Source organism: Coloeus monedula, assembly GCF_965178545.1.
Source record: "Coloeus monedula genome assembly, chromosome: 1".
In the NCBI taxonomy this organism is placed as follows: Eukaryota; Metazoa; Chordata; class Aves; order Passeriformes; family Corvidae; genus Coloeus; species Coloeus monedula.
The window spans coordinates 74,355,910-74,381,630 of NC_138781.1; the positions used below are offsets into that span (position 1 = coordinate 74,355,910).

Genomic DNA, 25,721 nt, shown 5'->3' on the forward strand with positions numbered 1-25,721 from the left:
CGCTTTACAAACACAAGCTATGGTTAATGACAAAGAAAATGTTTTTCATTTCATCTTAAGTCCAAAATTTAACCATGTATAAAGGTGTACACAACTGCAGATTGAGACCAATTTGCTGATTTAAGAATGACATTGTGGTGGCAAGATTTAAAAGAGCTCAATAACTTTATCTTTATGACTTACAAGTCAAATTTATGATGCCAATTTCCTTGCAGAAAATCTCTAGTGTGTCCTGTCACATTGCTTACCACATACCATGTTCTACAATTCAAACTAAACTTTCCAAAACTGAATAAAATATTTGCACTTTCAGGATCAATGAGGCACTGAGAAATGTGTCCCCCAAAAGAAATTTCCATCAAATAATGAATTTATGAAAATAAAACATGTAATTAAAAGCTCTATCAAAATAATTCTTTATAGATTCTGTGGATAATTTACAGGGACATGAAGCTTACAGAGAAACACTTTCAAAAAAAGACACTTTCTTAATAACTTCACTTTCACAAATGATGCTGAAAATATTTTGAGTACTCAAATGGACTACTATTTTGCCAGGTAAAATATCGGACTTTAGCAGTTTTAAAGTAACTAATTATTCTGACGGAAGCTAAGTGAGGTGCTCAACAATGGGGGATGCTTAGATTAAATATTATGAAAAAATTTCTTCATGGAAAGGGCTGTCAAGGACTGGAACAGGCTGCCCAGATAAGTAGTTGAGTGACCAGCCCTGTAGGTATTTAAGAGACAAGTAGATCTGGCATTTAGAGGCATAGTTTAGTGGTGGACTTGGCAATGCTGGGTTAAGAGATGGACTGGATGATCTAGGAGGTCTTTTCCAATCTAAATGATCCCATAATTCTTCCAGCAAAATTAAATATTTTGGCTTAAAATTCTGATGAGAGACTTCTTGAGCACCCAGTTATCTATCTCTGAATCAAGTCATGCTGAAATTCATGTTCATCTGGACGGTTGACCAATAAGTCAAATCTTGCCAGCTCAAAAGCTGGATGAAAGATTGGACTTGCAAGAGCTTTATGTCTGCTAATGACAGTGATGCAAACGTTTGACCAACGAGATGGGCTAAGTGCAATCATCCCAGAACTTCAAAAGATTCAGAACAGACAAACCCAGAGAGCCTGTTACATCCAGCAATAACAAGAAAACATGCAAACCCTGGCGGTTTTTTTCTTTTCTTTTTTTTCTTTTCTTTTCTCCCACTCCTTATTCTGGTATGCACATACAACAGCAAGAAAACCTGCCAAATGCTTAATCCATGACAGCAACATTACCATAAGAAAACTGATGAAAGGTACCTTTGTCTGCATGGGACAGGTGAAATGCAAACTCTGTGACAAGCCAAAATGTGTGCAAACTGGTTAATCTAGTTAAGAATGTATCAGTGGGTTTTTTGCAACAGAGCCAGATCTCTAAACACATTGAAATTCACAAAAAAAAAAAAAAAAAAAAAAAAAAAAAAAAAAAAAAAAAGGTCAAATGAAGCATCCCAGATAGGGAGGCAATCAGTTATCATATGCACAAACGGAATGGAGAAATAGTAAAAAAATAATCAATTTACAACACTGAAAAACCAACCTTCAATAAGCAAATCAATCAATAAAGCAAGAGAAAGGATGGAATAAGCAAGGCAAGATTAACCTGGTACAAAAGTATGGAAAACACAGACTGGCTGAGAAGAGACTTCTCACTAAGCTATGAAGAAGTATTACAACAGAAGTAATAAAATTCAATATTAAAACAAGCCCTACCTTTTACTAAAACCCCAGAAAATACTACATTGTGGGGAGATTAATTTGACCACCCCATTTCCTTCCCTTATCATACATTTTGGAAGCATCTTTTATGACCAAGAAAGCAAATATTCTTACATTTATGCCCACATCAGTTCAAACCCATCAAATCATACCATAACAATAGCAACAATGTGATTGTTGTTTTGCTGGACCACAAGAAATGTGATTTTTGCCAGGGAAAATTATGCAGCAAGACGGAATCAGACTCCCCTTATTTCAAGTAAAAAGTAAGCAAAAATCATGTGCTAAGCAATAATTAATTAACCCAAGAGAAAATGTAGAAAGTAACCATACCAAAGTACAACTTGTTTGGGGTTTGTTGTTTGGTTTTTGCTTTAGGGTTTGTTTTTTTCTTTTTAAACAGAGAAAGAAAAATGCACGGTTTTCATTGCTGAAGTATAACTGCCAAAATAAAAGGGGCTTTACTGTGGAGAGAGAGTTGGGGAAAGAGAACAAACAAGAGATTCTTATTCCTTTATGTGGTATATTGCATCATAAATTATTCCCTAATTCCTTACAGTTTTGGCTCACACAGGTCGCTGCTTATCTGAGCTGGCGGGAAACATGCAAAGCAGCTGCACCCCGAGGAGAAGAGGGAATCCACCAGTGGACATTAGATGATAAATAGTACAATAACCTGGCATGATTACAGGCCATGCTGCACATTCCTCTCTGGAGTTTTGATTTGTTATCTAGGACTGGAGTGGAAAACATACACAGAGAAGGACAGAAGCAGAGGAAGCGGGCTGGAGCTGCAGCATCCAAACGACTCCATCAGCCTGTAGCCAGTCACCGAGTCACTCACCTCGTAGCCTTTTTCCAACAGGAACTCAGCCAAGTACGATCCATCCTGGGAAGAGTAAGATATAGGAAAATGTTAGAAACACATTGAATAGGCCTGGGAGATTTGGACCGCTTAAGATCTCAAAAGAGGGAAGAAAAAAACTCATAGTGAGTAGACTGGGTAACAAGCACATACTTTGATTTCTCCAGATTCATACACCAACCTAAAAATACTACAGACTCTCTTTAGTTAATGTTAGACTACGAAGCAGTATATTTTAAGATACTTGCTTACAAATGCTGGTTGAGAACTCCCATCTCTTGAATCTCTTCCCAAGTTCCATTATAAAGTGCCTGGGGATTATCTTTCCAAAATATCCTAACCACAGTCATTGAATTTGAACTATTTTGGAGATAGGGAAGGAAAAACATACCAAAAAAAAATAGCACAAGCTTGGCATTCTCTGCAAACCAACGTGCCTCTGTAGCACCTTGTCATGCTGGCATCTCCCTTGCACAGACACTCCTACCACAAAGCTTCTGAAGGCAACAATAATTCTGCCTTGCCTGACCTACTGAGTTTTCAAAAAAATCCCTAGCACACCTTATATTTAAATTACAGAATAAAAGCTGTTTTCATATTTTATATATATCACTGAAGGTTGAGAATTTGGGTCATTTAATTTCAGGGATTTTTCTTTTTTTCCTCCTTTGAAGTCTTTGTCAAACTTAAATGATTAAGCTTCTCAAAAGCAAATACTTTAAAATACATGCTAGCACATGTTTTCCTGAACTAAGAGGATTTTCCTGGCATGACCATTGCCAGGATTACCAACACCAGTAAGTCATACTGTCTTTATAAATGTGTACACACCATCACAAACCCAGCAAAGTTTACCCCTCCAAAAGAGTTCTCACTAGCGGGTCAGTGAGTATTACCCACACACAAAGTCTGCAGCTTTCACTGACTTCTTGAATTGGTTGTTCCTTTAATATGCAAATGTATTCCACCAGACCCAAATGACTTGCTACAAAAAGACCATAAAAACAATGAGATGCCACCTATGCTTATAGGTTTAAACTGTTATGTGGATCTGTTCTGTCATGATCATGGCCAGAGATAGTTAAGAGCAAAACTAAACAGATATCTCTCTGATCATCCCTTAAAAGCATGTTGCTCCAGAGGAAAAACCTTTTTTTTTACCTCAGTTTAAATGAACTTTTGTTGTCTCATAGACAGCCTAAGAAGAATAACACATTAAAGTAAGAAATTTTAGATGCACTAGGAGGCCCTACAGGAGCAGGGCTGCCAAGGGAAATTGCTTACTGCATTGATGGCAAAATCCTGGGGTACATGCATGCAAAATGGCACAGTACAGTGCACAAGGGGCACATTGCTCTATGTTTAAAACTGCAGCATTAGAAAAAGAATTACTTTATGGTATAAATGCTTCATAAAGTCTCACACAGTCTAGAAGAGGTTGAAACCAAGAAAGTGTCAGCTTATGTTCTCCTCCCACTACATGTACCTGTGTGTGTGCACAAATCTTTACAGGGCTAGAGCCCTGTAAAAGCCGTCACCAGTCTATGACACCAGTTAATTGGGAAAATAACAAACCACATACCATGGCTTCACTGCAAGAATATGCACATCAAATGGTAATAACAAGATTCTACTGAAAGGATAAACTCAAAAAATATTCAATGGAAAATCTGGAGAAACATGGGCACCAAGGGCGAGATGACAGTTACTTTTAATGCTTTTGTCATTTTTTTCATTAGCAATTCCTCCAGGATTTAGCAGAGAGGGGAAACTTCCTAGTTCTCCTTGGTTGCTCAGTCCACTGCAGCAAACAAATATAAATAAAATTTAAAAGGAGGTGAAAAAGTGGGAGACCCAGAGAGTGCAAAGGAGATGAAAAAAGAAAGGCTGTGATTACCTAGCAAGTTGATGGGAAACAGACTTAACTAAGATTGAACCCTGTCAATAAGGTCTTGTTCTTCTCACCCAGGCCATTGCTCAAAGTTTCCAGTCGCCCTGGAACATTTTGAACCAGCAGTGGCACTTGCTTCCTCTGTGCTTCCTTTCCAGGTCTATCAAGTGATAGGGCAGGGCTTTACAATGAGTGGGAAACAGGCAGCAAGTGTGAAAGCTCCTGCTTTCTGGCTCTGGCACAGCACAGCTGATTTACTGTCTGGTAATCGCACACAGTGCAGATCCGCGCTGCCCTGCGCTGCGATACCGTATCGCACACGGCCCCGGGGTTCACGTTTCCCTTCCTTTTCTTTTCAGTACAGCAGCCTGTCAGTGTGAATGGCAATCACAACAGCCATCAAAGACTCAAAGAGTTTGCAGCTGGTAAGGACAGCACAGTTTCCATCTTCTCCTAATGAGGTCAGGGAGTAAATATTAATAAATAAGCTCTGTAAAGTGGTTTAAAATTTTATCCATAGGAGACTGTATTACGCATATAAATTCTATTATCAAAGCTATCGATTTGCATTTATACTACAAATAGAGTCTTCAAGGTACAGAAATTCCTGAACCAGAAAAGGGATATTAAAGGAACTAGGTGTTAAAGTATTATATAATTAAGGTGCTATTATACTTTGAGAGCTTAGTTTTGCTAATGTAAAGTACCCAGCTAATTCTACTCAGTTTATAACAAATCAACAAAATATCAGAAGACAGAAGCACATCTCTGTCTGTGGACAAATCAGTCTTGAAAGAAAATTGCCTACAAACTGCCTTTAAGTAGGATTACAATGAGGCCTGGCTCCGTACAGATATGTCAGACCAGCTTGAACGATCAAAACAGTTTAACAAGACTGACTAAATAAACCACCTCAGTTAAAACAGCTCCTCCTCAGCACACTCTGGCACCTCAGATTTGAATCTCTGTGTTGTCTTCAGCCAAATAGTAGTTTGAAAGCTCATACAAAGAATGATACTTCAGCTGGCTTCCAAGACACAGCAGCAGGTTTCCAACTGCAGCTGCCTTACAACATGCCTGTAAAATTCCCAGACAAAAGAAAACAGCCACATAAACTAGTGTGAGACAACTTTAGGATGCAATATTTTATATTTAATACACTAGTTAATGTCAAGAACTTCAATAAGTTTTGACACGCTATCAAAGAAAAACACTTCCAACATGGTGAAGAAATTGAGACAAATGAGTTAGACAGTGCTTTGCCAAAATCATCTAGAATAAAAACAGTATCAAGTCTGACTTGATCCATGAGCAAATAATAGGATTATATATACAGAAAACTGAAAACAAGTGTAACTCAATAGCCTGTTTAGCAATCCAATCTCCTTTATTTTACACTGTTTTGCACAGGCAAGTTCCATTTGCAATGAACTCCTTTGGGATTTATATTGACACATTCAGGGAAGGCTGCAAAAGTGACCTGAAATGCAATCCATCTTCATCCTCTTTCTTTGATGTAGCCAGTTCCAACACCCTTCCACAGAGCTCCTGGATTCAAGAACTAGGTAACGCTCTACCTGAGCATTCATTATCCAGAGGATTCCCTCTTCCCCACAGCTCCTCTCTGCTAACAAAGAGGAGTGGAAGTACTAGATGGATGAAGAAACAAGGGAAAAGAGACCAAGGGGAAAAAAAAGATCAAGATGAGGAGGAATAGGGTTCTTTTACTACTACTCTTAAGGCTCCAGGAGAAGTATATGGAATGCTTTTTCAGAACAAGGGAGAAAGAATTAAAGACCTAACATAAATTATGCAAGTGTATTATGACCATACCACTGAGGAGAAAGGGCTCTCAGTTGCAGAGGAGTAATATAAACATTTGAAAAGAAACATCCCCACAGTATATCAAGTATTCAGAATTCATTACACCTTTGAAAAAAATGTGTAATAGTTTTCCACATACCACGGAAGAGATCAAAGATGCTTATACTTATAAAATTCAAAATTGATTGAGGCTAGTGCCATGCCCTTAGGAATAACTACAAAGGCGAGTTCGTGGAAGTTCAAACCAAAGGTGGCGTGTCAATTATCAAGGCCATTCTCAGCAGTTCTCAATTCCTTTTGAGCTATAAACTATAGTTGTGCTCTGCTGAAGTTTTGATAGGTTCAGTTAATCTGTTTGGGGGAAAGTCTATAGAAAAAAAGAGGCACACTTTCATCCATAGGACACGTGTTTATTTCCTGAAGGCACCTTTCTGCAACAACATCGCCAACAGTGCACAGTTGCTATTTTCATTTAGCCTTGTTGGAATGAATAATCCATCTTCCCATTAAAATCTACAGAACCAGTGCCACTGGTGGCCTTGCACAATGAATTGTTGGTTCATCAACTTTTGAACTTCTGCACAGCTAGAAGCTAATGCTATTTCAAGAGACTTATTCAACTGGAGTATGGAGACAGATCCTTTGGGAGAGGAGATACACACCCCTCTAAAGCAACATCTAACTGATTTTAATAGCAGTCCATAACAACCATTCATTTGTTCATAGCACTCCAGAGCAGTCTTCCTTAAAAATGAAAAATCCATGAGAGTAATAAAGAAAAAAGTTATTTTTGTTGAAAAATGCATACTTCTAATAATTTCCAGTGATTTACAGAGGAAATCAGTCATTTTTTACAGATACTATAAAAAGAACAGTGCTACACTTTGTCTTAAGTCTTCAAGGTGATAATCAAGGTAAAGCATTAAAGCATTCATAAAAAGTTCACCATACTGAAAACAGGAAAAACTATGAACTCTGAAGTATTTAACTGATTTATTAAAGCTGCCACCCTCCAGATGCAGTAGTTATTTTGCTATTTTGATTTGTATTCTGGCCAAGTAAGAATATAAAAACAAGTGTCCTTTTGTTCCTGCTATCAAAAGAAAAAGTCAAACGGTAATCAATGTTAAAAAAATATAATCTTTGCTTTAAAAGATTGTCCACTTAATCAAAAGTCTTGTAATTCATTAACTGCAGTGCAAAAAATAAAATTAATCAGGAGGAAAAGGTAGTAACAACAAGGAAAGCATTTTACTTGTATTACTCTGTTCTTTTCCAATTAAGACTTGTTTAAAGGCAAAAGAAAAGCAAAGTTGCTTTGGAAAAGTGAATCACTGTTATTTCCTAGCCTGAGCTCCATCTGACCTCATGCACCATTCTGCTGGTAAAGTATTAAGTTATATTAAGAGTTGCAACTGCAGTTACAGAAAACAGCAACAGGTTTTTCTTCCTCTCTCCCTCCCTCCAGTTGTCTTTATCTAAAACAACATTATTCACATGATCGATATTTATAGCTATTCTACTGTGAACCTCAGCATGGACCCCTAGCTTAAAAAGTAAAGCTTACACCACTCTAAGGCTGACACGAGCAGAAAAAACCTCTGTAATTCAAGTTTGCTCCTTACCAACCAGTCTGGCTTAACTTAAGCCAACAACAGGAAGGTATGTCAGTTCAATGTCATTGATTTTTTTTTTTAAGTTGATATTTAAATATATAAAACCTTTAGTCTAAACCCCATATGATATTCTACAATAATCAAACAGCTTGTATCTATCACACAAACCTCCCCCCAACATTTCAGCTTGGGAAAAACAAATTGCACCAACAAACTGAGTATATAAGTTTTTTTCCTAATTGCAGGAACCTGTGGCACATAGTGTGCTATGTCCAAGCGCACCACAAATTTCCCAGTGACAACAGTCAGGTTCTTGATAGCTTTTTAGAAAAAAAAGCCCTAAAAATCATGCCCCTAAGCTCTCAGGTGTGGGCTTTAACATCAAGATACTCAAAATAACTGCTAGTTCTCAGATATGTCCGAAGAACTATTACTATAAAGAAGAATAGACTTGGTAGAGAGCCTTCTAAAACTTTTAAAAGTTATGAGCCACAACACCTTAGTTTTTTCTTCAAATATGAATGTCTAGTATTGTATACTAATCTATTAGTACACTAATATAAACCAAACCAGTTTTGAACGCTGAATTTGAGAGAAACCCAGCTATACTTTTCTGTGTCACTAGTGATTGGAAGAATGTGTCTATAAACATGGAAATGCAAATCATATGGGCAACATACCAGACAAAAATTAAAACTTCTAGTGTATGTATGTAATGGGAAACCCATAACAGTTTTAAAAGTCACAAGATTATTGTTTTGCACAACCCTATTTCTTCAGAAAGGTACTGGTATCAGATGGTCTTTCACCCTTCCGAAATCGGAAGAGCAGCTCCAATCAGCAGCAGCTATGAGCATTTTGGATCTGCCTACCCTCAGAGTATCCAGACTAAGCCAACAGCCCCATTAGGTAACTCACTGACTCAGGGGGAAACCCCTCAATATGCAACAAATGCAAACTAACACCAAACACTACCCAGTGGAAACCCAAACGTACAAAAACCTAGTGCAGAAGGCATAGAAACCAGGAAACCCAGGACTAAGCTGAAGGCTATGCCCCCAAAAGAGTAACTTTGACATCAAAATTTCAAAGTTCAGAATTGTCACAGTAAAAATCCATAAAGCCCTGAAATTTTGGGTTCAGAGGAAATTCAGTGTCTTTTATGTTTAGGCAAATGAGTAATTCTGTGAAGTGACACCAGGAAGAAAAATGTGAAATCTTGGCATGCCATCTTTAAACATCCTAGAGTGGAAAACCAATAATAGCAGTAATAACATGGCTATTATTGTAACCTGGGGAGGCCGCCTGAACTTATGACCATAGCTCAACACCCAACCTACCAGAAATAATGGAGTCATCTCACTCCTAGACAGAGCCACTTTTTTTTTTTCTTTCTCCAGCAGCCTAATGCAGCAGCTGAGGTTAAAGCTGTTTTCATTGTAGCACCAGCCTCTCACACTGATGGCTCAAGCAGGCTTTCTGCCACTCCTGCTCACCTCCTGAGTTTGTTACTTTAAGTTTAGCTCAAGACGTTGTTTCCTAAGAGTGCGAGGTCAGTTATTTTAGACAAAACAAAACACTGCACTTGCTATCTTGTTTGCATGAGATCAAAGCCTAATAAAGGAGAAGTAAATGCAAGTAGACCAGGAAAAAGCTTTTTAATTCATTCTTCTGAACTCAGCTTTACATATGGACATCATAATTTTGTCTGAAATGTAGTTTATTTACAGATAAACACAAAACCAGAAAGCATGTTCCAGTTGGAGGAGAGAAGCAGTGCAGAGTAACCCAACTCTTATTTTCTTAAAAGTTTGCATAACAAGAAATTTGAAAATCTAGGAGGAAGGCTTGTTTAACAGCTCTCAGTCTTGCAATATTCGCTTGGGTGGAAGAAAAGTGCTGATCCTGCAGTGATGCAATCTGCAAATCACAGGAGCAAACACTCTGTTTCTGGACATTTCAAGTTCTAGGAGTAAACAGCTTGCCTTACAACTGGTCATAACTCTCTTTGGTATTGCCTCTCTCAGTCAGCATGGTCTGAGCCCAGTTTTCACCGTTCTGGCATCTTCCGAAGCATAAACAAATTTTTTCAGGAATTCTGTTTGTTCATGCAATTTCCACCTTTTTATTTCAAAATTCTCAAAACTTCCCAAGTTTCAAAACCAGAGATCTTTAAAAGATGGTCTCTAATACTTTTCAGAGTTGTGGATTCAGAGGGGCCAAGAGACCAGCCAGCCTACGTGTGGTCATCAACACCCTGAGCTCCAGGCAGCTCAGATTTCTCTTTACACCAGTAAGGGATAAAAAGAACCAAAAGAACCCAAAGACCTGTCACAGCAATAAACTTCCTAGTAGTTCTGCAATAGAATAGAAAGTGAAAAATGTGATTGAAATTTCAAAACAAACAAACAAGAAAAACCCTACAGAAGTGCCAAAGCTATATTCTTATGGAAAGTATGAATATTTGGACCAAAATGCTACATATTCATTTACTGCCTTTACCTAACTATTTGTAACACCTTTTGTTCTGGAGAAATGGAAGAAACAGTAACAGGGGAGCAATTTAGCAAGAGAGCTCTTAGGAGTTGTTCTGCAGAGTTTACTGTACACACATGTTCTTCTACACAAAAGGGGGATGTTATGCATTTTGAGTCCTCACTACATAAATCTATACTTTAGTTCATTGAAAAACACCCAAAAATATAAGAATTTTAAGATGACTCTTCTTATGCCTTCCAAAACACATTCCTACCCAAAAAATAAATGCAGAAAAACAATTAGGGAAGTCAAAGATGCATGGTCTACAAAGATTTGAATATATTTTTTTTCCAAGGTAACACTTGCCAGAATTCCATGTTTTGCAAAATCTTTTTATTATGCCAAGGCGCAGTTTCATATTTGTTAGTTATTTTTATGCAAGAGTAAATACACAAAGGTTTTGTTGTGCTTTGGGTTTTTGGGCTTTTTGCAGTTTAGGATCTACTTGGTTTTTGTTGTTTTTTTTTAAAAACACAATATATGTTCTATAGTATAACTGTAAAAAAACATTAACTCTGTAGTAAAACATTATTGAATGAACAGAAGTATTTATTCAGACAGTGCCTACCTTCCTCTCTAAGCAAGACAACTCTTAGTGAAGATGGTTAACTATATAAAAACTGCACTCATGTTCAAAATATTGAAGCATAAATTGGCTGAAACTGGACATTAGACCCAATACCTCTGTTCCACGTGTCTGCTCTTGCTAATCAAGGACTCTGATGCCACATGGACTGAGCTTCCTGGTGGCAAGAAGCCAAGCAGGATAAGGATTATCTGGGCGATAGCAAAAGGATGCAATGTTTTTTCAGAGAAGGTTGCAGAAGGTCATCCTTATATTTACAGATACCATACAATGCCTTGTGTACCCAACTTCACAGCTTTCCCTTGTCAGCTTCAAAAGGGGAAAAAAACCCCACCCAGTTTCATTAATTGCCAAGGTTCTTGTGTAAGGGAACTAGAAACGGGAAAGCGAGCAATCGCATTTGCTTATCCTATCTGTCAGGAGCAGGATTTGGAATAGACAACTACCACAAAACCAGCAGCAAAGCACCAATTCCTTCAATTCATACAGTATTAAAAATCACCTGCAGTCTGAGTTAGCAAAACCCTTTGTATCACCTTCAAGTGCAGTAATCAAAAGAATTCTTTCAACAAGGTAGTTTTCATGAACAGCTTCCTAATTAAGGCAAGGACAGAGCAAGATCAAGGCAAAGCAACTGTTGAAATAGTTTAAAGATTTCCAAATTTTAAGCAATAGTTTAAATATTTACACATCAGTTTTGTTCCAATGAGTTATGCAGTTTTGCACAGATCTCTGAAAACAGAAGAACTATTTAAAACTTTCATGAAAAAGCTTTTAAGAAGCATCAAAAGAGATTTATTTTAAAGACCTTGCCACAAACAAGCTTCTTTCATTTGCTATTGCACAAAACCTGAACCTAGTTAAATTTAACTGTCTTTGCAGGCTGTGGAGAGATGGAGTACATGGGACACATTTTAATAATTTTTGTCGGTATTCATAGTGATTTCCTCTAATCTCAAGGTTTCTTTGCAGTTCATTTGAATGGCTTTGCGCCCTAGGAACTACAGGAAATTCTACAGAAACCTCCCTGTCTCACGAACTTTGTAAACTGCTCTGTTACATTTACTCCTACCAAAAGCCAAACACCACAGGATCACAGTGTTACTTCTTTGAAATTAATAAATTCTTTAATTGCTATGGGACATAAGGGTACACTTTAACTGAAAAAACGCAGCAGTTTTTGCAAAAAGGGCAATGTGAAGAAAATAGTATCTACTTTTTTTATTACAAAATCCCTAGAACTTAAATACAGCAACATCCTATTTTTTTTTTAAGAAACATTTACAATTTCCATAGCAGGCGCAGTAAGAGAACTCTTGGTTTTGCTAAAAATCCAATGTAAACATGACATCAAAGTGTAAGGGGACCTCATTTTCAAAAACACAGGGACTCAAAACAGCCCATTTCTTTGAACAATACACTAGGAGAAGATAATCAGATGTGTATATATAAGCAGTTTTCCTAAAATGAAGTACACAGGTCCTCCTTTTAGTGCTGTTAAGAATCGCAGATTAACACCACCATACAGCTATTTGGAATAGCCTTCAGGCTTCATATTTGCACCTACCATGTGGCTTTTGCCTCAGCTGAGCCAGCACTTCCATCAAATAAGGACAACAAATAGCACCTTATACCATATGAATCTTCTGAAATGCTTATAATGCTTAATCCCTACAATATGCTCCAAGTTGACAGGAAAAGAAGCTTCCATACTGGACTACATCATACACGGAAAACTAATTTGAGCAGCCCTTAAGGAGTTCTTTATCAACACACCAAGTAAGCTACTCTGCATCAAACCATCTATCTTGTCCCTCTGCCTCACTCCAAGAGAAGGGGCATCATCTGTTTCCCTCCCATCTTTCCCCTTAAGGGTTATCTGTTATTTAGAAAGCTTGAAGAGGGATCATAACAGGACTTTTGTTACCTGATTTTATGACCTGTGCCCTGATCAAACTATACACTACAGGGTACCCTTCAGATGAGCATCCTTACTCTTCAGCAGCTGATTGCATTTATTTGGGGCATCAGGAAATACACTGAACAAAGCCTCAAAAGTATTAGTGAATGCTTTTGTACTAGTGAACATGCTGGCAAGCAGTAGGTGCATACAACCAAATAGCTTAACTACTCTATCCTCACAGAAAAGTCTGGTCAGACAACATCACACCAGCAGGCATTTTGGAGGAAGTTATGTGCCTTATTGCAACCCACAAAGAAGTTTACAACAAATGGCTTCGAGGTGATGGCAAAACTCCACCTTCATGATCTAAGGCATCACAGGTACACCCCTTCCTTCCCTGTCCCTCCCAGAGGTCAGTCATGCTGCCTGACACACAGCACTATGTCTCATGCACTCAGAGCTGTGATTAATGCTGTAGTAATCTGTACCATCTGCTGTGTAGAGGCCATCCACAGACACAGGCAGCCTTCCAGCCACACACACACTGCTCTCATGGCAGACTTCCAAAGAAAAACATGAAGCCACAGTTTACACATCTTGTTTGTCAATATCACTTTGTTTCTTCAAGAACCTGGCAAACCAACGGGCTCAAAGGATGCTTGCTAGTGCAAAGCTGCTTCTTTCAGCAGGATACTTGCAGAATGCTTGAATTACAATGTGTAGGTATCTGGATGATCTGTGAGGGAAACAAACTTTTCAAGATATTCTAGAAAGTTTGTTTCTAAACCATACAACAGCTCGAGATACATGTGGAGAACATTCCATTTTTTCCCCCAAGATATTTGTTTTACTTGAGAGAAAGGTTTACACAATGGAATGTTCAAAGAGAACGCTTCCAGGTTTCCTCATGTACTTCTGTAGGACAACTTCAACCTGGCACTCAGCCACCAATTGACTAAAGTTTGCATCCGAAGGTGAACAGCAGGGGTCCCAGGGAGGGAGTGAATAGAGAGGTGCTCATCCTGCTGAAGTGTAACAAAAATTTCTCCAAAATTGCTGGGATGGGACCAGCAAACATTGAGCTTGTTAGTCTCCAGCTGACATGCAGGAAAGGCAAAATTGTCAGCTGTAGTGGAAGTTGCTGTGCTGATCTATTCAGATAAAGAATGCTATGTCTTCCCACAACTCTTGTCAAAACTATTTCCCCAAAGATGCAGGTGCCAGATACCTATTTACTTATTCTTAATGAATTTCCTACTAAGGGGATGCCAAGCTTTTCTTCTCCTCTCCATGCACCCATGCTAACACACATATGCTACATTGAAGATGATCCTAACTTGTCAAGTAAAGAGCATTTTATGTAATCTTGCAAAAACCAGTCTTCTTAGTAGTTTGTTAAGGTAAAAGCAGTAGCTAGGCTCACCACTAGCTCTTAAACAGCATCAGGAATCATTTGAACACAAACATTTCATGCATGAACTCAAATGCCTTTCTGATCTATGGCAATTCAGTTTTCCCTTAAGGACACACAGAAATAAGTGGGTATATTCCCACTGGATCACCCCATGCCCTCAATAGCTTAATTGTTCTATGCTTCACTGATGCAGAATCATAATGACTGCATAGTATTGTGCTGCTTCCTTTGCCCTTTCTAGCAATTTGTAAACACTCACTTCATTTATATTTAACTTTTCACATCAAACCGGGAGAAGTTCACCGGGTTGAAGCTCCATGATCCTAATGACATTCTGTAGAAGGTGGTCAGGAACACAGGGACTGGCTGTCCCAGATGCCCACAGGAAAAACAAACAGAACACCTATATTTCATGCACTCTATTTTACAATCTTCTCCATCTCCACATATCTGTGCTTTCCTAAAGTCATAGAAGTTAATAAGGTTAAGAGCATCTTTATAAGGTCCTTCACTTTGCCTATGTTTATTCACAGCTCGAGGAAAATCCTGATAAAAATGCATCCTCCAATACAACTGGCTAGACCAGTACTCCAAGACACTAAAAGAAATTGTCTTTCTTCCCTTATAATGCATAGCAAGGGTGAATAAAACAAATTATTCTTGTTGAATAAATCGCACTTGAAGTGAAAATTGCAAAGTAGTTTCCACATTTTTTGTGTAATTCTCCTGAAAAGGACTAAAACTCTAAAAATGTAATGTAACAAGAGGTAGAGATTTAGTTGCACTGCCCTGCCTAGTTTAAAGCATGCAAAGAACAGTCCTTTGGGGCCTTGACTTTTGCCTCTGGCATAACTTCTGTTTGATCTGACCCAATCAACTTGGACTTGGTTTGAAGTCTTTTTTGCCAAAGCATAAGATGAATAGTTATGCATAATGTTGCTTATAAAATACTATAGCAACATATCCAAACAGTCCTGAAAACAGGTATCAGGAATGAAAACTGACTAAAACAGGGATACAAGCACAAGTCCCAGCAGAAATTCTTAGGCAAACTTACCCCGTTGTGAGAAGGAAGAAAAGAGGAAAGGTTTTTTAACCACAGAAATATTGATAAGCGGCACATTCAAATATGGTTTTACAGAACAAGAATAAACATACTGATGTTAAGATTGCTAGAAACTGTGTGGTGGCTGCACCAACATGTTTTGAATTGAAAAGGTTTGCTGAAATCCGGAAGAAAAGCTTGAGCAAAAAATGAAGAAGCTATTAAGGTAACACAAGCCTTACCAGCCTCTATCAGATCCACTGATCGTGGCTCATTCAGTTAACTGATCTTTGACGTTGTTTTGTGGAACCATTTTCAATCAATTAATCATTTTAATGGATGACTTCTACTGATATTAATAACACTTTATCGAGAGAGATGGAAACAAAGACAGACCTATGGGGTAACCAACTCAGGGAACAGTACTACAGCTGAAAGCCTCAAAAAGAAACCTTCAGCTTCCCTGTCAGTAATCATCAAGTATATTTGTGGAACAGTTGGCAAGACATTCTACTGCAGCTCATCACTTCTTTTTCTGGCCTTCTCCCTTATAAAATTATTTCCTCTTGATATCACCAGACACACAATAACTAGGCTAAAAAATTAAGCTTGCTGTCTAAAGCAATCCTCCCTGCTTCTTTTCTCCATCTGGAGTTCAAGCCAATACAGGAATATTGCAACATTTTCAGAGGGTCTTCATCATTATTTCTTAAGAAAAGAGACTTCTTTTTAACTCTCTTTTGAGCAAATTGCCAGTGAATTGGAAATATTTTAAAAAATAAGGCAGCTAGAATTTGTATATCTCCATAGCTATATATGTTATGGTGCACTACATTTCTTATGCCAGTAAAAATAAAATTGTTCAGGACCTTGCTTATCATACACAAAAAGGCTGCAAGTTATGAGTAAAAGGGGACAAGGAACAGAGAGAAATACAAGTATGCCAGACGTTGAACAGGAATGTCTTATTCTTAGAATTGTTCTAATTCTTCAAGCTTCAGTGTCATATTTTGTGTGCACAGAAAGAGTTGTGAAATACTTCACAGTGAATTATCAAGGGTAAAAAGGTTATGGTATGAACTACTCGGTTTAATTTTACTTTCCATACATTGCACAAAAGGAAGGGGACCTACGCTTTGTTTTTTAAAAGCGTACAAAAAGGCTTTTATCCCCAAACCTCAGAAACGGCTAAGAACTACACAGTACAAACACAAATACAATCCTTCAGACTGAAGAAAAGTTTTAAATTTAAATTTTTTAATGCTCACCAGCAATAATAGCTAACATAAGGGCAGTACTAACTACTTCCTCAGAAACATTTCTGTTCAGGATAACTAATATGTGTCTTTCCCCTTCTAGCTGAAGGAATACAGTCCTTCAGATTAGAGGAATTCTTAAGACCAAAGACCTAGTCACAAGAAGTTAATATTCCAAGCAAAACCAAAAAAAAATTATATTCAGATAAACTAATCAAGTCTTTCCTTTGTACTTTGAAATATAATGTGATGCTAGCATAAGACCAAACCTTCCAGTACCACGGTAAATCAAATTATTTGTGGAAATATAAGGTACCGCCTCCAAAATAACCCAGAAGTACAATATCAACACCACGAGTACACAGCCTTGGTTATCATGGCCATCACTGAGATTCAGGGATGGGACCACGGAGCATTGCACAGTTTAACAGGTCTGCAGCAGAGGCTGCAAGTACCTTCCTGCAAAGCTTCCAGCATCAAGACACCTGAAGTCATTAGTCTATTTTAAAACTTGAATAGACTTGACAAAAATTATCTCACATACCATGGAGCCTAAGAAAGACCTAAGTACCAATGTCAGATCACAGGCACCTAAAACACTTCCCAGATAATCCACCGCATTAAGAAACAGGTGTTATCATTTTAAAGATGCATATGAAGGCCACATTGTTCCATTTTGAAAGCAGGGAAACTTCCTCCAAGATTTCAATTTAACCAGTCACCTTCATACTGTTCTACAGTTAATTCTCATCTTTATACTCAGGATTAATTGAATAATTCACCAACATGATGATTCATCTGCAGGTAGTTAGCCAGCTCCTCTCCCTTAATCTGAAGAGCATTTGTGTGGCTGTTTGGGAAGTGTTTGTTTTGGTTTTTTGGAGCTTGTAATTTTTTTTAAGCTTCTTTCCTTCACCAGTGGTAGACCACAGGCTGGAAAAGGTACCACTAGACCATGAGAAACAGCAATTCTTCACTAATGTGTCCCCAGGGCAGAAAATGTTTGGCTACAACTTGATGTGACACTTTTGGTTTCAGCACAATATAACAATCTTTCAGTCACTGTTTGAAATTACAGAGAAACAACAAGCAGGTCAAAGTTCAGCTGTAAATTAACACTCACTTTAATAAAAAATAACTTTAAAATAATGACATCAGCTAAGCCACTCTTGTAGACATCTTCTCACACCTGCAAATATAAAATACACAACAGATGGAGAAACCAAACTCCCTCCTCCCCTGCCACAACTGAAATACTGAGATTCTGCAGGAGAACTTATACTCTGTCACTTTGCTGTAAACTGATTACACTCGTATCTTTTCTAAACAGTTGTTTCTGCTGGCATGCATACACATATAAAGAAATCAAACTTGCACAAAAACACGTGAAAACCTTGCTATGATTCTTCTCCAGTTACAGTAAGGGACAGGAAAACTAGAGGAGCAAAGGAGCTCTAACCTGGTGCAAAACCTTTTCACTAACTTGGCAATCGATTAAGGAAATAAAAAATACTGTCTTGATTCTAAAGAGACCTGAACTTCCACAGTTTGTAGCTGACAGTAATTAAAAGCTGTACAGATGGCTTGAGTTAGAAACTAGTGAGAAGGAGCCCACAGCTCCTTCTGGATGTTCCTGGTAAACAACTCATCAGCATTTAAAAGGAAGCCTCTTGTTCCCTCAATTCCTACAGAAGACTGACTGACATGTCAACCTACCTGAACCCAGCCTGACAGCTGAGACTCATCTGTCACAGCAAATAGGTTTGTGTAGGTTTTGTTTGCTTTTTTTAATTAAGAAAACCCTATGCAATACCATTGGCTTTTCAATTAAAATACCACATTGAGGACAATCCTGCCTTCATAAAAATTAGGTGTTGGTGGAGTATGTCATAGCACAAAAAAAAAAAAGCATTCTAGTTATTATTGTATCAGATGTGAACTACACTGAGTACTTTGGGTTTTTATGTGGCCACCCCTCAACAAAGTCAAAAAGATTCTGTAGGACTTCAAATCACAAAGGGAAAGGGGGAGCCAAAAATTGTACGTCTTACTGTCACTGATATTTGTCAGATGAATGTGCTTACAGAAGTTTCTTCAAGCCTCAAAATCTTTGAATATGAGACTTCAGGAATATAAATTCTAAAGGAAACAAGTAATCTGTAAAAGACTGACAAAGGTTGACAGGCTCTAAGTCACTAGTATCTTCCTTTTCTTTGCAAGCTCTTATCATTTTACATGTGAGGGTTCTCTGGTGCCAAACACTGACCCTTTAAACCAATGGGTAAACCACAAGTAAACTCTGACATTTTCAACTTCCACTCCCCAGTGTTTGGTTCAAAACAAGTTTGCATGGTACAGAAGAATACAGTATAAGTTTGAAATCATTAATTCAAAAATAATCATACTAATTGAGAAAACGTATCAAGCAGTTATCAAATCCATTTCCAGCTACTCCTTTTTAATCCAAAGGTACCAGAAGTACCTGAAAAACTTCTATTTTTCCCCAGAAGAGGGGTACAACAAGGAAGCAGGAAACTTCTGCATTTCCACATTTCACTTTCAACCCTGCTCCTCAAGCTACAAGCTTCAGTAGAAATGTCTGTTCACTTTCACAGGCAGCAGTAGCAGGAGTGGTTTAATCGGGCTCGGTACTGCCCTGACCAAGCCATCATAGGCACCTGGGACCCTATTCACAAACCACCAGCCACTTTAATCCCACAAAGCTTTCATGCTTTGGAAAGGCAAAAAGCAGCAGGATGAAAGAGGTCTCCATCCACAGACTTCAGATAGCATCATTAGAGACTTCTACATTTGGGGGGTTAATTTCCAAGGAAAAGCCAAAGTTATAATGTTAATGGCATTTAATCTCACTGTAAATAAGACAGAAGCTTCCAAGCACACCATCTCTTGGCAACAATTGTTGGAAATCTGCAAGCTAGGGATGCCAGGTCTTTTTATTTATCTCTTTTTTTTAGCATTCAGCTTAGATTACTGATTAAGATCACCAAAGTACAATATCCTCTTACAGTTCTTTCAACCATCTGCACTATCATCTTCAGAATATAGTCTGCATCCACAGTAATTAGTATTGTTGGTATAGACATCAACTAAATCTCAACTTCTAATGATTTTACTAGGCACATGTTCTACAGGGTTTATCTGTTAGGCAAGAGTTGCTTTCTTTATGCAGTCTTTGAAAAAATAATGATTGAATTGACTCAGCCACATGCCAGTGCAGAGTGCAGAATGCTCTGATGCAGCAGCTACTCCTGGGGCATTAAACATAGGGAATTTAACATAGTTTACAAACATGCTCTTGGCCATAAAGAATAGTCTATTGAAAAAGATTTCGGGCTGTTGCATTAATTTAGCTAACACAAACACACCAAGTCATCCTATAATGAAGGTTCAGCTTCCACCCCAGAGAAAGTGGATTCCTCACTGTTTTTCTTTCAGGGCTCCCTAAACCACCAAGGTTCACATACTTGAGTTGCTCTCACAATCCAGCTTCTATCTCCATATTGTTCTTCCCTTCCCTTCAGACAAAGCTTGGTACATCCTAAAAAAACTATGCTAATAAGCTTTTCTCAGCATTAATCATCAACTATTAGCAATTAATAGTATCTGTTAAACTCCAGGAAAGAGAATCTGTATAATTTTATGCCTGTTGCCATGCAAAAGTTTTCACAAAATTGGTTTGGTTTTCCTCCCCACCCACCTCCCCATTAAACTTGCTTCACAGCCAGTTTCAAAACCTTTTTTTATCAGAGCAAAATTTTCAGCACTTTCAAGTTACTGAAATAAGCTGAGCTATCCTGTGAAGAAGGCAAAATGAGAACCATTTTCTTCCAATGAGTTTACTATTGAACCACTTGAGAACATAAGCTTGCAAATCACTTCCACGTTGCTAATCCTAAATATTCTAACTATTTTATGAATGGTATAAAGCATATCTCCCCACTGGAATTGGAATAAAAAGAGAGGAGAAAAAAAAGCTACAGCTCACAGAGTAGCCATTGTTTGAATATCAAAAGTGGAAGCCAGCACTGGCACAACTCTTAATCTGCCAAACTACTAGTTTATCTTGATGAAATTTAGTTAAACCACCAGACTGCTTTGAAGGTTTATGCTAGGAATATTTAAAAAAACCCCAAAACTCAGCAGTAGCTTCTAGAAAATAGCTTCCAGAAGACTAAATGGAGATTGTAGGCACAGCTTTAGATGGAAAATTAAATGCACCTATGTCTCGCAAGGCCAAAAAAATACATTTAATTAGGAAACTTAAGTCTTACTAAAGAAATGTATGTACCAAATTAATTTTTTTATCTCTACATAAAAACACGTTTGACAAAGAAAGGGATTGTTTCTGAAACTACTGATCCCATGTCTTGATAAAAGACTTATATAAATATTACTAGTTAAGTTTTCACCAAAGTGGAGATGCTGGAGAGAAGAAAGCGCATCCATCTCATAAAGCAAAATAAAATTAATATACAATTATATAACAGTCTTCACAGAGCAATAATGTCAGAACTACAATTCTCAAACACATCAGCAGATTAATATCTTCTTTTAAATGTGTTTTTATTCAATATGAAAGCTGAAACACTTCACTTTTAAGTGATCGGAGGTTAAGTTACAATGAAACGCCAAGAACATACTCATGCTCCAAAACAGAAACAACCAATTCTTCAGTGACTCACAGTCACTAGTATCAGACTTGGTAGATCAGCACAGACTTTAAAAAGTGAGACAGCAAATCCTCAGAAAGGTTGTCATGTAAAAAAAACTTCATCAATTCATCTGTATTATTCTCAACCTTAATTACTAGATTTACAATAGTTACTGTATTTTAAAAACCCACTGCCAGTCCTGCTTCTTGACAGTATTTAATTTTACTGTAGCTTACACTTACCACCTCATCTTTTCAGGGGGCAGTTTCCAGTGGGAAACACTGCAAAATGATGAGAACTGGGCATGAGTCAGTTCAGGAGGAAGGGAAGGCTCAAACCCACCAGCCAAGAGAGAGCCCAAGTGGTGGTGGTTGGTTTTGTGACAGCAAGCAAATATCTTTCCTTAGTGAATGAGGTGAGGTGGGGTAGGAAGGAATCAGACATTTGTCAACTCAAATTAGAAAATGAGAAAATTCCCCCCTCAAGAGCAGGTGTACTCAAGGTATTACTAACGAAGTTGCAAATTCCCATCCAGCCCCAATGGGCAAATACAACTGTCACAGCACAAACAGACATCTTAAAGCCTGAGTGGGTGCTTGGCAGGGATGGAAGCAGCTCCGTTTATTCTGTGCTGCTGATTCTTTTCTGCAAGCCATAATGCAAGTGAAGCTTCTTCTGAGAAGAGTTAGAACACATGCACTCACAGCCCCAGAGTTGGCCCTTCAGAACTGCATGGGCTGAGGTAGCCAAAAGGCATCCAGAGGAGCACCAGGACACTGACCCACTTCACACAATGGGAAGAATAAAAGGAAAAAAACCCAAAAGGCAGAGGCTGCCCAGTTGTGGCTAGAAACCAGCAAGAGATGGTGGCAATTGCCATGAAATTTTGGTAGAAGACTATCCTTAGAAATCTGGAATGTCAGTGAAAGCCACCCTGAATTTTTGTTTCTAAAAGAGAGAACTCTAAAGCAGCTGAAACCATGTCTTTGCATGAAAAGAATGGGAGAAGCTACAAAGGTCACAGATTCAAGTTGTCTCAAGTTTCAGGACATTGCAAGAGGAACACCAGCTCTGGAAAGGCACACAGAAATAGCTACCTTGTACCCTCTTTCCCTTCCATCTTCTCATGTTCTTAACATAAATGTTTCCCAAATTCTTCCTGAGACAGTAAGACAAAGTACTGACATTGCTATGGCCATGTTAGGCATTGTTGAATGAGTAATTGTCCAGTTTATTCAGCTTATTTTGGAGAATACAGATCACATAAAACATAACTTGTAAAAAAAATCTGCTTTCGTGTCTGCTAACACAATTGCAAGGAAAACATCATCCTTATTTCCAAAGTATCCACACAACTCTTATGCCTCATTCACAGCTTCAGACAACTACAAGGTTTATCAATAGCATCATCAAACCTCAACCAACATTATACTCACTACTCTCTAGAGCTGCAGCAGAAGAGAAAACCTTTCCCTACATCTTTGGCTAAAGCGAAGTAGAGGACTATTATCCAATTCCTACAAGAGTAATGTCACTGCAGAACTTCTCTTTTTGTAACAAAGACAAATTTCTTTCCATAAGCCTAAGTGTTCTTGACCAATTTACAGGCACTCAAACCTGAAATTCCCATCCTTCCCTAGTCAGAACATGTCATGTGAGTATAGGAGATTTAAAATTCTAAGTAGATATCAATAACAGATCCCAGAACTATGTCTATATCTATCTATATCTGTATCCATATGAGAATTCCTTGTAGAGGAACAGCTCAGAGCAAAATCAACACCCATTTGATATTGTCTCATTTCTGAACCATACAAAAAAGTCATCCTAACAGTCCACACTGACCAAAAAAACCCTCAGATCTGAAAAATGACAATTCCCTTTTTACTTAAAGTCAGTCAAGTAGGATTACAGGTTTTAAGGTAAACTGTCAAAGCTGTAGCACTTCCCATATTTTACTCCCAAACCAGGTTTAGACTGTTTACCCTCTCTTCCCACAATGAAACAGCACAATCAAGAATCTGTTCCCCAAGACACACGGTACTTGTGAGTAGAGTGTCACATGCAAGATGTGGCAGCTCCCCAGGTAACATTTAAAGCCTGACTCAAAGCTTAATAAAATAGGTGACCACAGAGTATGGAGAAAAATGGATAAAAGTTATTTTATTTTAAACATTTCATTAAAAACAAACAAACAACCCTAAAAACAAACCCAAAGCCAAAGCAAACCACAACAAACACAAACAAGACAAAAACAACCAACCCACCCCTGTCAAACCTGAAGCTTGGTTACTTCTAGTGCTTGGCACAGAAATCTGTACTTTACATATATTTTAATTTTTCGGATACCTTACAACCATGAATGGTAAAGCAAGATATATTTGTTTGTAAGTTTAACACATCTACAGCATCATTATTTTGAAACAGCAAAGTACAAGCACTTTTCTGTATTTTAAACACACACAAGAGCACAAGGTCAGAGCACTATCCATCTAGCTAGGAAAAGATGATTTAACACAACATAACTCTACTGGATCAGATCATACACCATAAATACTTATTGAGTGATAAATACTTCCCATGAAGCATGGAAAGAAGCTAGTTTGTAGGGAGACCTTGTATTCCAGCAAGATGATTACAGACATCAATTATCTGAGTGTAGACTGTATATGATAGTGGTGATACAAGTTTATATTGTACAAAACAGAAGCAACACGTGTGAGTCAGCCAAATTTTCCTACCAGGACTCTAACGTTAACCTGCTTATCTGAAATGAGAAACACCTTTACCACTAAATAAACAGTTACTGTTTCCTTGTAGGAGGGGAAGGGGAATCCCCATTCCCTCCCACACTCCAGCTTTTCCTACAGCATCCTTTCAAGTCAAATTTTAATACTGGCTCTTTTAAATGCCAGTTTTTCCTTTCTCTTTTTGCCAAATGACTTGTTTTCCTTTAGCAGACAGAGTAGAGGCTGGAAAATATTCCTTCCTACATACTTGCAAAAGAACATGCCACACTTACAGGAGATTTGAACCTATCAAAACTTTTAGCTACAAAAAACCAGTCTGCTCTAACACAAAATAAACTAAAACCCAAAATAGTACAATTTCAGTTTTAGAAGAAAGTAGATTCCAACCATTCCTGTCACCTTTCTTGGTCTTCAACCTAAGGAGGAAAAGAAAAAAAGTGATTTCACCAGAGGCAAAACATTTCAGGTTTCCATAACAAGGCAGGAAGGTATGATTAAGCAGTTGCCTGTGCATGAGATGCATTTTCTTTATTTTCTCTTACAAAACAGAGAAAGAAAAAGGCAAATATAACACAGAACACAAGTATGAGTCTCTGTGGTTGAGAAAAAAAATGAAGTAATTTTAAAACGTTTGCCAGACGACTCCAAGCATTTCCTTTCTCATTCCAGGAGTTGGCATACAAACTAGGCACACCTTATAAACCCCACCACCTCCTGGCCCTAATGCATTCCAGTTTTTTCTTCATTAAAGGAAGTTAAATAGTGTATGTATAAATATATGCCCAAACATTTACACAAATGCATATCTTATCACAAAAAAAAGGCTGATAGTAGTACTAAAAATAGATGCACACCTTGCCTGAGAATAAAAGCATGTTTTCACTTGCAACCAAAGCACAATGAATAAAGGCACTGAAGGAGATCAACACTGTATTCACGAATTCAGGGCATTTCTCCATAAATGGCACAAAAATCTCCAGTCATCATTTGTTCATTGACATATTATTTTCTGTCAGTGGTGGTGGTGTGTTGCCACCACAACAACACTGCCTTTTAGCTGAAGATATAGTCTGGCATGCTTACAAGTGAGGAATTTTTAAACTATTTGTTGTTTGAAGTTTTAGGTTCTGATTCTGCAACTTTGTCTTAGAAAAACTGATTCCCTGAAAGCAAATAAGTCCAAAATCTTCAGTAAGTTCCAAAATCTTCAAGCAATGATTAAGGAATATATTGATACACTGCCAATCAAGGAATTGAAGTGATACATTAACCTCACTAATGTTCTCATCCAATCTTGTAATGAATTTCAAGCCTGGCTAGCAGAAGTCTGTTCAAGGGTAGTACAAAGAGGCCATAGTGGCTGCTAATCAAGAGGGGTGGGAAAACAATGGAGTGGAAGAAGTAGAAGGATGAATTTTTCACTTATGTCACATGGAGTAAAGCCACATTAGAGTCTGTTGTTCCACACTATAATAGGAAGGAATAGCTATTTGTGGCCTTGTTGGACATGTAACCACGACCGATGCCAAGCCATTTTCAGCTGAAGAGACTTCATTTTGTAAGGGCGGGGAAGGAAATGCTTTTT

General features: G+C 37.9%; 1 protein-coding gene across 1 annotated transcript in view; it reads right to left on the reverse strand.

Moving 5' to 3' along the window:
• Positions 1 to 25,721, reverse strand: part of GMDS (GDP-mannose 4,6-dehydratase) — a 411,036-nt gene that overhangs the window by 347,021 nt on the left and 38,294 nt on the right. Inside the window, exon 2 of the mRNA XM_082297233.1 lies at positions 2,620 to 2,664. Within this exon, the coding sequence (XP_082153359.1) occupies positions 2,620 to 2,664 (45 nt within the window). The remainder of the gene's footprint in view (positions 1 to 2,619; positions 2,665 to 25,721) is intronic.